This window comes from Coturnix japonica, chromosome 9 (assembly GCF_001577835.2).
Source record: "Coturnix japonica isolate 7356 chromosome 9, Coturnix japonica 2.1, whole genome shotgun sequence".
Classification (NCBI taxonomy): Eukaryota; Metazoa; Chordata; class Aves; order Galliformes; family Phasianidae; genus Coturnix; species Coturnix japonica.
In genome coordinates this window covers 11,824,088-11,836,156 of record NC_029524.1, presented here as the reverse complement: position 1 = coordinate 11,836,156, position 12,069 = coordinate 11,824,088, and the positions used below count along the sequence as shown (strand labels likewise).

General features: G+C 48.2%; 1 protein-coding gene and 1 long non-coding RNA gene across 3 annotated transcripts in view; one reads left to right on the top strand and one right to left on the bottom strand.

Moving 5' to 3' along the window:
- Positions 1-2,187: 2,187 nt before the first annotated feature.
- Positions 2,188-3,246, bottom strand: LOC107318102. Its single transcript, XR_001557189.2, has 2 exons — positions 3,026-3,246; positions 2,188-2,700 (listed from the first exon to the last, which is right to left on the bottom strand). It is a non-coding gene; the product is annotated as an uncharacterized LOC107318102 (long non-coding RNA).
- A 568-nt stretch (positions 3,247-3,814) lies between these two features.
- Positions 3,815-12,069, top strand: part of CCDC50 (coiled-coil domain containing 50) — a 37,610-nt gene continuing 29,355 nt past the window's right edge. Inside the window, exon 1 of one of the 2 annotated variants that reach the window (XM_015871712.2) lies at positions 3,815-4,082. In XM_015871712.2, the coding sequence (XP_015727198.1) occupies positions 4,034-4,082 (49 nt within the window). In that variant the 5' untranslated portion in view covers positions 3,815-4,033. The remainder of the gene's footprint in view (positions 4,083-12,069) is intronic. The other variant, XM_015871713.2, reaches the window with a different exon arrangement.

Below are 12,069 nucleotides of genomic sequence, written 5' to 3'. Positions count from 1 at the left end.
GGCACTGTGTCCTCTAGAGCATGCTGCAGCCACCAGACAGCCAACTCACAGGCTGCTATAGGGACTGACGCAGGCTTGGTAGCTCCTGGTGTGACTGATGAGGAATGAGTTGCCTTGATCATCTCATTGCAGGTGCTGGGTTGAGGATGCTGAATCCTACCTGTGTCAAGGACCTCTGCAAGGATCTTTTCTCTTGGCCAAAAATCTCTGTATGGGAATGAGTGCTGGTGTTAATATTTCTGAATTTTGCACATTTCTTTCTACTTCAATCATAATTGTTAGTGAGACTGAATTGAATGCAGCTTGTACACATATTTCTTTTGGGCATCGTGGCCATAAACAAGGCTGGGTGGTTTCAACCCTGTCTGCCAACAGTGCCAACTTTCATGCTGTCATTCCTTTTTCTCCCTCTCCCTCCTCCCAGTTCCCATCATTTGGCTTTCTGACTTCTCAAGAACTACTACCTGTTCTTTGGGAAATGTTCTCGCTTTGAGTTACACACGGAAAGTCTGAGAGGGTAAATATATCTGGTTTATTTTGACGAAATTTGCATAGGTGACCATAGCTCTTGCATTTGAGAGCATGTCTTCTTACCCAGCTTGTCATCCGCATGTAGGGCCACTGAGACTGTGGTAGCTTCTGCACATGCAAAACCTGTTTTGTTGAGTGAATATCAATACTTTCTGGATGTAAACTTTTGTATATAAAATCAAGGCTTGAAATAAGAGATTTGAGGATGTGTGCATCCCTTGCATCTTGACCTTGGGGATCAAGGCTGGCAGAAGTGAGAACACCAAATTATTACCTTTCTTTTAACCAGCAAAGGATGAGGAAGGTGGTAATCAAAAGTAAATCTAACAGTTGTTCAGAGAATATAGCAAGCTTAGTGCCACATGAGACCTGCACTGACTTCAGGCCCCACTGAAGTCCTTTCAACATAATTGCTGAAATGTCATCCTGTAGTGACTGATGGCAGGCACAGGGGCTTCCCCACAGCCGGCCACCTTTATTAGGCTGCTTACTTCTCCCTTGTGTGGGCTTGCAGGAAGCACCCTGCAGAGCACGAAGTGAAGAAGAAATATCTGTTCTGGGTGAAAAGTGGTCAATGTGCCAACTTTGGTATTACTTCTCACTTTCTTTGGTGAAGAAGAATTTTGGAAGGTATTTGGTCTCACTTGCTGATGTGAAACTTAACAGTTTCATGGGGAGGAGGGGGAAAGGAGGGCAGAACTGTTACCCTTACAAATGTGTTTGTAAATTTGTGGGCACAGATGCAGAGCTAATTTGCACACTGCAGTTTCCTGGGCAGCCTGGACAAACAACCGAGCTGTGCACATCACAAAGCTGTGTGCAGCACTGTATGTGACTTCCCATTGTATGCCTTCTCTCTCCAACTAGAAAGCCAACAAAAGCCCTCCCAGTGCCCAACTCACCATTATTCTGTTGTTTCTATGACATTGCATGTAAGCACAAGTTTAGTTTAATTCATTCATTTTTTGCAATGCCCCAATCCATCGCCTCTGCATGTTTTATTTTATAATACTTTAATCCTTGCATGCTCCTGCTCTCCATATCCTCCAGGGAGCCCTAATTCCCACAGGCACCATTCGGCTACTGATGGAATTTGCACACCTGCTTCTTGCTGCTTGCTTCTTATCGGCCCCTTCTGGTACAGGAATTCAAACCTCTCCTAGTTTGGCTGCTTGGAAAAGGAGGAAGATTAATGACTGGGGTGGTCAGAGGAGGAAAGACATCATCTTATGCTTTGGCTTATGTGAGAGGGGGAAGGTTGTAGTCACCTATCACCACTGACCCACAAGTTTTGGACACAGGTTTGTGCGATGCTTGATTACTGTGAGATGCCTAGAACTGGTTTTCCATCCTTTTGCATTGCTCAGTGATGGATGCATTCCTGCCTGTGGGATCATTATCCTCTGTCTACCCCCACAGCAGCCTCATCAGTTGGAGTTTGCCATGCAGTCATTAGCAGAGCTCTAACAAAGGCTGCTCTGAAACTGAGCATCTTGATGAAGCCCAATTTATTTCACAGTTGTTATCTTGTTGTCCTGAGATGACAGCATAGCACTGGAAGGGGTGCCTGGTTTATTTAAGAAGCAGGCACAGAGCTGTTTCTTGGTCTGCAGGAGGAACAGAGCAGCACAAGGCACTCCTGGTGCTCTTAAATAAAATTAATAGTTGTTTTTTTTCTCTAGCTTTATTGGGATTAATGGAAATACTGAAATACCTTCAAGCTGGATGCTGTAAAAATTGCAGTGAAAAGCTTGCTGTCAGCCCAGCAGAACTGAGCTTCCATGCTTTCTGACTGGAGGCAGAGGTTTTCAGACACAGGTGGGAGCTGGGAGGTACCTTTTGGACCACAAGATGTGATGTGCAGTGTCAGCATTGCATCAGTCACACATGTCCTGGATCCTGCTTCAGTTTCTCTCATCTCCAGACCCCCCCCAGTCATTCCCATATTTCCACTGGTCTTTGAAGCCTCCTGAAGCCTTCAAGTGATTCCTGCCATCTTCCAGCTTCAGAGATTCTTCAGAATATCTCAACATCAAGCTAAGATGAGAGGAGTTCGATGTCACAAATGCGAGGAAAGAGCTGTTCCTGCTGTGCAGGTCCCTGCCCTTGGGAGCAGGGTGGGTAAATGCTGCTTGCTGGATTTGCTCCTTCCCAGGAGCATCAGTGAGTCTGGCAAGGACAAACACATCCACATGATTAACAGAGCTAGAGGAAGGCATGAGGAGCCACATAATTTGCGTAGGAGAAACCTGAGCAGAGAGAGCTCAGGAATTTTGACTAATTGGTGCTGCTGGTTTGGGCCTCAGCCAGATAAGGGGATCCAAATTCATTTGGAAAGACTGGAACAAGGAGCTGTGTATGTGAGGGAGAACTTGGGAGCACTGAAATCAATAAGTGGGAGATGATGTTTCTAAATGTGGGATAAAAAGGCTGCTCTGTTACATCAAATCATAGGATATCATAAGTTGGAAAGGTCCTCCAGACCCTTCCCCACCTTTGAATCCTTTGCTTTGATGCTCATATGTGTCCCCACTCATATCCAACAGCAGGTGCTTGCACAGAGATTAAAGACTGGGCTGGTAATGAGTGAAGGATGTCCTTCTGGTTGATCCCTGTGTGCACATGCTGCAGGGATTAATGGCCTTGCAAGGTGCTGCTCTGGGGCTGAAAAAATAAATGAGAGAAGGAGGAGAGAAAGAAACCCCACCACCAACAAAAGCATAAAGACTAAACAAAAAGAAATCTGAAAAGAAAGAATTTTAAATAAATATATATATATACACACATACATATTATATATATATAATTATATATCATATATTATAATTATATATATATATAATATAAATTATAAATTATATATGATAATTATTACATATTACATATATATATATAACGTATATAATTATATACATATATATATAATGGAAAAAATATTAAGAAAAATAAAGCAAAAGGGCTGAAAGTAAAAATGAAGGAAAACTGGGAGAAAAGGGGGGAAAATACATGAAAAAGGGGAGAAAATAGGGGAAATAAGGGAAAATGAGAAACATGGGGATGGGTGGATAAGAGAAAATGGGGAAAATAATAGAAAATATAGTGAGGGGAAAAAAGGAAATAAGGGAACAGAACAGTGGGAAATTGGGGGAAAAAAGGAAGCAATAGGGATAATAGGGAGGAGAAAGGAAAAATGACGGAAAAGGAGGGAAAATGAAGGAGAACGGTGGGGAGGGGGGGGGGAGAGGGAGACCGAAAGCAAAGGGAGAAGAAAGAATAAGTGGCAAACAAAGACCAATCGGCACAGCCGAACTCGAAGGGCAGCAGCCCGGTGCCGCCCGGCGCCCCGCCCCGCTCCTCCCCCGCCGCTTTCTGTCCCCTCCGCCGCGCCGTACGGCCGTTCGCTCCGGATCCCTCCGCGGGTAACTTCGCGTTGTGCGGCGGGGTGAGGGCGGCTCTACCCTCAACGTGGGGCCTGCCCTCCCCGCCCGGCTGCAGCAGCAGCATGGCCGAGATCGGCATCGATCAGTCCAAGCTGCCTGGAGTCAAGGAAGGTACGGGTTGATGGGCTGCGGGGTGAGCGTGTGTGCCCGGCGGTGCCCGGCGTGGTGCTGAGTGATGGGGATGAGCGTGCGGGGCTCCACCGCAATCTCGTTTTGTACTTTGCCCTGTGTGTCCCCGTGGTTCACGTGGAACGTGAAATTGCGGCGATCTTTTTTTTAGCGTTGCACGTCCTGTTTGCGTGTGGTCGCTCGAGAAAATGAATGTATTTAACCATTCCGGAGGGTTGGTTCGGTGGGATGACAGCCCTGTGCGAGCAACCTGCACGTGGTTGGGTTGGTTCGGGTGTGATTTGCGGGCTCCGGGTGAACCTGCGCCTGCGGTCAGATGCGCTGCACCCCCGGGGGACGTAGGTTGGATGGGAGCGATGCCCTGCACGGCCGCCGAGGCCCGAGCTTCGTTCTGCAGAGCCTCGGGCCCGTCCTGAGCTCTCAGCTCAGTGATATCATTTGTTTTTGTTGCTCCAAGTGTTGAAAGCGAGTTATGGCCCGGTTTAGGTTTATTCATACTCAGAGCGAATGCCAGCCAAGGGAAGAAATGCATCACCTTCCGTGCCTGGGGAAATATTTGTTCTTCTGATATAGAAATTACTGTTGATTCTTCTGGAAAAAAAATCAAAACAAAAAACGTTCCCTGTTTCCATTCTGGGCAAAGGTCAGCTCAGTGGTTCATTAACAGCAGGGCTCCATGCTTTGTTGTGGTGCGTGGACTTTGTTCAGCTCCCCTTTGGGGGGCTGTGTGGATTTGCTTCCATTGCTTTCCTTGGGACTGCCGTGTGACGGTGCCACCCTGCTCATCTCTTGTGGTCTTAAAGCTGCTGTACAGCCCAGTCGCTACTGTGCAGTGAAAATCCACCAGCTTCCTTCTTGTGGTTACTTTCTTTCTTTCATTTTCAAAGCCACCTGTATTAGCTGAAGGCTCGCTGTAGATAGGGCTTTGCTGGTGAAAACTAGTTCAGCCAGTCCACTTTATTTGGTTTACCAGTATAAAATATGCCCTTAGAGCATTCATTTCCAGCATCAACCAGACCTGGTGCTGCAGCTTGGTGTTACAACCACTTTCCAGGCATGCCAAGTGCTTTCTCTGACCACTGTGGTCAGCAAAGCTCTTATAAGGTGTTTGCTGAACGCTTTGGTGGTGGATGCAATATGTGGGCTGAGTGTCTCCGCTCTCCTCTCCAGTGTCTGTGATGTTCTCATTTCACAGAGTGACTTTGGCTCTGTGTGTGCTCGTCTGACCCTCCCCAGGGCATTGCTCAGCTGTCTGCACACAGATCTCTTACACTGGAAGTCTAATCTGTGAGCCTTTCAGGGACAAAAGCATCCTGGAAATATTATTTTAATTGGTTACTTGCAAAGCAAGCAACAAGCTGGCTGGAGCTCTGCTCACACATGTCTTTCATCTCTTGAGATCTGATGCATTACTAGAAGTGAAATTTGGCAGCCATCCTCTCCTGCAGTGGCAGAGATGAGAGCTGGGGCTGCAATGCTTGGTGCTGGTCTGAGTCTTCCTAAGGAAAAGAGGGTCTGGGGGAGGGAAAGGGAAACCCGGCACCCTGGTCTTGCAGTGCACAGCTCTTCAGAATGGAGGAGAACTGCAATGGGTGAAGTTCTCATTTATTGCCATTTTTAATAGCACTTAGAAGAAATAGAAGGGCAGTGTGTCTGCACCTGTCATTAGAATCAATGGAGCCATGGTGCTGTCGCTTAGGCTCCATTGTACTCTTTCTACTTGCACCCTGAGAGCTTAGCAAGTCTGACTTCTGCTCTTCATTAAGCATCTGCTTTGACTTCCTGGAGCTCCTGATTCATACTAAAGTGCTGCTGGTTGTTTCCCAAATGTGGTAGTAAAAGATATGACTATTATTTTGGGTGAGGAGGAAAGGTTTGGAGCTTTATTATCCCCCTTGTCAGGGCAGCCCCAGGGGCAGGCAGCCTGGCTGCTCTTTGTTGCCTTATTGCAAATTGAATAAGTTTGTGGTAAGCATCCATCTTCCTCCCAGCCACATCACCTTCCCTCCAACCGCTGCAGCTTAACGTGACCTCTGTGACACTGCTGCAGGGGGAACCTTGTGGTGCCAGACAGACAGTGTCCTGAGCAGCAGACTGCCTGATCTTATCAGCTTACAGCATTTTGGTGTCTGTGTGCTCAGCAATATGGCACTTCAAGGAGGAAACTTGATGTCTATCAGAAACCCCAGTGGGCTCAATGGTTTTGAGAGGCTCCTGTGAGGGATGTGTGGGGATGGGTTCTGCTTTGGGGTCTTTCCAGGGGGGCGATGTTGGGGGCCATGCTCATGTAGAGGAAGGGTTGGACTCCTGCTGGATTACTGTAATGCGGGCAGCTCTGAGAGCAGCTGCTGATCAGTCAGGTCACCCTGCAGCCACCTGCACTGTGCCCCTTGGCTCCAGATGGTGGGTTGTTTTTCATGAAGCATCATGTGCTGTGTCACAGTTTTCTGCTTGTTGACTTCCTCTGTGAAGCACTCTGAAAAATGCAGGCAAGCTGAATGGCTCGGGGGCAGCAAGGGCAGAGGCTGATGGGACATGGACGTGGGATTTTCTTTCTAGGTCATTGGTTCATGTCCAGCTCTTCTGAGTAATAGGAGGTCTGTTTTTCCAGCATGCATAAATTCAGTAGCTGAGGCTGCTGTGCTTGTTTTGCTCCTGGTTAAAGCTGGGTGTAAGTTTTATTCTTCATTCAGTTCTCCTGGGTCTGCAGCGCTTGGCTGAGGAGGTGGGCAGGATTAGCAGGTGTTTTCTTAGTTACTGATGAGCGGAGAAGTGTTGGGGTTGGGATAAAGGAGGCATAGCCTGTCTTACCCATTGGCTCTTCTGGGGGTGGCATTGGGGTGGGAAGCTCCCCCCTGTTGGCAGTACAGGACATTGCCATTGCTGCTGTCTGAGCAGTGACTTGCAGACAGCCTTTTATTTACTGTGACTGTGGGGCTCTGTTTAATCTTTAATTTCCCGTGGCAACGTCAGAAGGCTTGTGCATGCCAGGACTTGGAGACCAGGACCTGGAGACGGCATCTGCAAAGAGCAGGGTGGGCTGGTAGTGCCCTCGCCTGGGGCCACACAAGGAAAGCCCTGCCTGGGGATGTGTGCCTTGCAGCTGTGTTAAATGCCTCTGCTTTGCTGCAATAACCCTTGTTTTTCTTTTTGATCAGAGCCTTGTTTTCCTTCTTGCAGTTCACGTCAGTGTGACGATTTGTGGGACGAAGTGACATTTTCCCTCCCTGCTTCCTCGTCCCCCTCCCAGCATGTGTGCAGCTGGCTGCCTTCCATGTACTTGCTGCTGCCTCACTGCTTAGCACTGGTTGGAAGGCCAAAAGAGGAAGATGGCTGAGCAGTTGCTAAAACTGCCTTAAAACTTCAGAAGTTTAGGGCTGATGAGCACTTCCACCCAGGAAAGCAGGGCAGCCCTGTGTCCTTACAGTGCTGGTGGTAATCCAGCCACTTGGAAGCATATTGATGCTTTTTAAAAATAGGAGCCTTTTGCACCATCTCTTTGTATGTATAAAGACCCCACCCCACTCACTGTAGGAGAGCCCTGTGAGTCTTGGCACACTGCTGCTAGGAAAGCACAGCACCTGTGCCTGTGGTGAGTGCTGTTCAGGACTGAAAGTGGCAGTGGTTAGCAGGTGATGTGCTCTTCCTCACTTGTTGTTTCAGATGAGGTTTAAAAAACTGTGTGCAGACTTTGTGTGTGGTTCTTCCTTCTCCCATGTGTTCTGCTGAACCAGGAGTCTGTGGTTGGGCGAAAAGAAGAAGTGTTGTATGGGCTAATTATGTGATGTTCAGTCGGCAATGGCAAAGAGGCAAATGCTTGAAGGTACTGTGAAATGAGTGCACGTTGCCTTGGCCACTTATAGCCAGACAGGACAGGAGGCTGCAGTGTGCCTCAGCAGCACTACCACATCACTGGGGTGAAGCAGTGGAGGATGGCAGGGAAAGACCTGGGAGCTTTCCAAGCCGTCAGGGTGTTGGCTGTTTTTGTGGCACGTGGAGCTGCTGTTCACAGCACTCTGCTCTCCTGCAGGCATTGCAGCTGGCGCCAGGTTTCCGAAGGAAGTTGTGTTGGGAAGAGGCTGGGCTCTGCTAGAGTCATTTGCAGCACCTGAGGGCCCTGTGTTCCCACTGCCTGGTGCTGCCAGGAGGGACGGGCAGCCCTGCTTGCCTTCTTCAGGTACCTTATGCTCCCAGTCCTGATTTTAGTTGTCTGTTTGTTTTTTTTTAATCCCTATGCTGGTATGTATACTGTATCACTTAGATACTCCCCTTTGTCCCCCCCCCCCCCCCCAAAGGAAAAGACTTCTTGCAGTCCTTAAGCTAATTTTGAGTTCTTGGAGCATGAGCACAAAGCAGTTTGTTTCAGGTTTGCACTGTGATCCTCATTTCTCTGCCCGTCTGGCTCCAGAGACCAGGGCCGTATTCTTACCATCTTATCCTGCTGGTTTTGATCTTAGCTGTTCCAAGGGCAGGGTGCCAACTCAGGACACTGACAGGAAGGGAGATGTGCATTCTCAGTGCTACAGCTCTGCTGACTTGTGGCTCTTCTGTAGATAGCTGTGAAGGTCTGACTGATCTGGGGCCAGCTGTGGTACTTTGTGTTCTTCAGAGCTGACTAATGACCTTGGAGAACTTATGTGTGGGAAGTGAGGAGGGGGGAGAGCACCCAAAAGGGGCTGGTAAAGGGGGAACAAAATAAATGAATAATAATAAAAAGGAGTTGGAAATGAGGCAGAGCATCCTTTACTGGTTAGATGTAGGAAGGCTGTCCTCAGAAAGGAGATCACAGAGCAGCTCATCCTGAGCGCTGGCAGTGGCTGGGCAGGTGGCAGGCCGGAGTGCTCCTTCCAAGGAAGAAGGGAGCTGATAGGAATCTGCTGGAGTCAGTTGGAAGTCAATCTGCAATCAGCTTCACCGACAGTTTCAGCTTGGAATGCATTAGTTGGCTGGAGTGAGCCTGAGGGGCTGCTCTGAGCCTTGTCCTGCTGGAGCTTTGCTTCTTGCATATCTGATGTAATGAATGAAACCTGATTTGTCTGGGTATGCTGGGTGCTGATGCTGCCATCAGTCTGTCTGGCTGCAGATCTGGTTTAGCTGCAAGCTTTGAAGCAGTCTCTGCTTTGGCTGCAATCACCTGGGCACTGGAAAGAAAATAACACTTTTGCTTGCTCCTCCAAATGACTGCAAGCTCTCTGGGGTGTGAAACCATTCTGTGGGGTTTTAAGAGGAACTGGAACTCTTCTTGGTACTTGGCACCTTCTGCAAGAGCATCAGCTTTCAGCAGTCAGCCTTGCATGGAGTCCTCAGAGTGATGTGTGAACTTGTACCAGAATGGTACTGAGAGCCCAGTCCTGGACCCCTGCTCTCTTGCATTCTGCTGTATTATCTTTTAGGATTATGCTGGAGGAGCCTGGGAGAACTGACACTTTGAATTATTTCAGCTCCATCTCTGTGGAGCTGCTCTGTGAGTTTATTTATGACCGCCAGAAAAGGAGGGTTTAAGATGTGGGTGAAGCATCCTAGGGTGCTGTGGCTCCTGGGAGCTTGCCTGACCCATGGGGTGCACTTGCCAGCCCTCCCTAGAGAGTCTGCTTGACTGAGTGAGGGGGTTTAGGCCTATGCTGAGTAAAGAACCAGAAGTTTTGCTTATCTGGAAAATCAGCGTGTCCTTCCAACAATTGTGTAGTATAAAATTGTTAAAAATGCTGAAGTGAAAGCTACTTACCAGATCAAAGTAAAATAGGGTGATTGCTGCTGAAATGGCTCTGGGGGTAGTAGGGTGTGTGTATAGTGCAGATCCCTTGAGATGTGAGCTCCATGCCTGAGCAGTTTGCTGAGTGGGTGGCTGTTTTAAGTTGCGCACGAAAGGAGACATTTTTGTTCCCTTACACCAGTTTAAGTGAGTGGTGTGAGGCTTAAAAACTAAAACTGCCATGGCATCCTGTCTGTAGAAAAAACAGACAACAAAAACCTCCAGAAAATGACAGAATGAGAGATTTTAGTCATTGTGGGGCATGGTCTAAAATGACCTGAGATCCCTTGTTGTGCTACTTTTTGCAGTCTTAGACATTCTTGTTTGCCTGTGCAAGCGCGTCACCTCCTGTGTTGGAGTGCTCAGCAGATGCTATCTCTGCTTGAGGACTGCTCTAGAGTACAGTTCACAGGCAGGTTTACAGAAGAGAGAGTGCCAACCTGGTGGCCTCAGAGAGGGCATTTCCTGAAGGGAGAGATGCTGATTTCTATTTCAAGGCAGGTTAACAAAATAGGCTTGTGTTCTGAGGATTTCGTTCCAAAATATATGCAAACTTCTGTTGCAAAGCATTGGTTGGGCAGGTGACAGCTTATTGTTGGGGAATGGTGCAGATAGCACAAGGTTCTCTCATACCCTTGACCTTAAGGCATTATCTGTAGAGCAGTGAGGATAACCTCGTTCCCAAATCCCAATCTGCTTTTAGCTTCTGTACCAGGACTGCCAATTAAAAACAACAGCAACAACAAACCACACTGGTGGTGGAGATATTTCGTACTCCATATGTTTGCCCTTCTAAGAGCAAAAGAGAGACTTTTCTTGTTATCTGTGGAGCTGCTCAGCTTCTTTGTGTTCCCTTCCCCAGCCTGCCTGGTCCTGTCTGTTTCTCAGGAGCCGTCTTCTCCCTGTCTGAGGTTGATTTCCTTGGCATTGGCCACCCATGGTGACCAAAGTCCCAGGAATGCTGCTGAGATGTGATGTGGATTAGCACAAGCTCAAGAATCTCTCAGTGTGATGGGAGAGGCAGGAAGGAAATGAAAAGAACTGAGGTCAGGCTGTGTATCTCACAAAGCAGGCGGGTGTTGGAACTGCACAGCTCCTCTGGGAGCTGCTCCCAGTTTATTCCTTGCCCCAGCCAGGGCTACTCAGCCAGGTCATCTTGGTTTCAGGGAAATCTTGGAGCATTCACCTGGCTGATATAGTCCCTGCGGTGCCAGCTCTTCTTTCTGATTTGCAGTTTTATTAACTCAGCATTTTTCCTAGCTTGCTGGCTTGGAACAGGCTGTGCGTATTGCTCTCCACTTAATTTGTTAGCTCTGTAAGGCCTTAAGAAGCAGCTTTAGCTGCTGAAACTGTTTTTGCTTCTTTTTTTTCCCCCTGTGTCACTGTCTCTCCTTCCTTCCTTTAGGATTTGAAAACTGCAGATGTTTGGAGCTAAGCATGACTCACACCTTCTCGTTTATTTTGTGAACTATCCAGCACATGATGCTGACAGGGAGAATGCAGGGAGTGGGAGGGGATGGGGAGCAAGGGATGGTTTTTAAACCCCAAATGGAAATGCTGGGAGTGTGCCTGTGTTTAGCTGGCGGGGCTCCTGGGACGTGTCAGAAGGCCAGCACCAATGTGGGGCCCCTGGGCTGACATCACATGGCAAGGCCTAAGCTGTCAGGCACAAGTGATGGGTGCTCTGCTCTGAGCCCTGTGGGGTCTGGCCTGTTGGAGGCCCTGCTCGCTCTGCTGCCCATTCCTACCTCTGTCACACGGTACTGAGGGCTGCCTTAGCTCCTCTGTTGTGGTTACCTCACTCCCTTTGAAGCAATTCAGTGTTAAAGTGCTGAGCTATGAGGCTGAGGTAATGCTGGAGGAAGCTGGTGCAGCAGGATTGAAAGAGGAAAAGATAATTTTGTGAAATTTTGCTAAGTCGCTGTACCTAAGGCAGGGCTTTCAGCTGTGCTCACAAGAGCTGTATGCCTCAGCAGTGCTTAGAAAGGTGCGTTTTGGGCCTGAACATCTACGAGCAAGTGAGGCCTGTGTATGGGGCTTTCAGAGAGGCTCTTTTGGGTCCCTGTTGATGTGGCACTGAGAAACATAGAAAACATGGTGTGATGGGTTGATGTCTGGATTAGATGGTCTTAGTGGTCTTTTCCAACCTTAATAATTCCATGATATGATTCCATGCTTCCCATCATGCCTTGGCCATTGCTTTTCCTGCTGGCATTC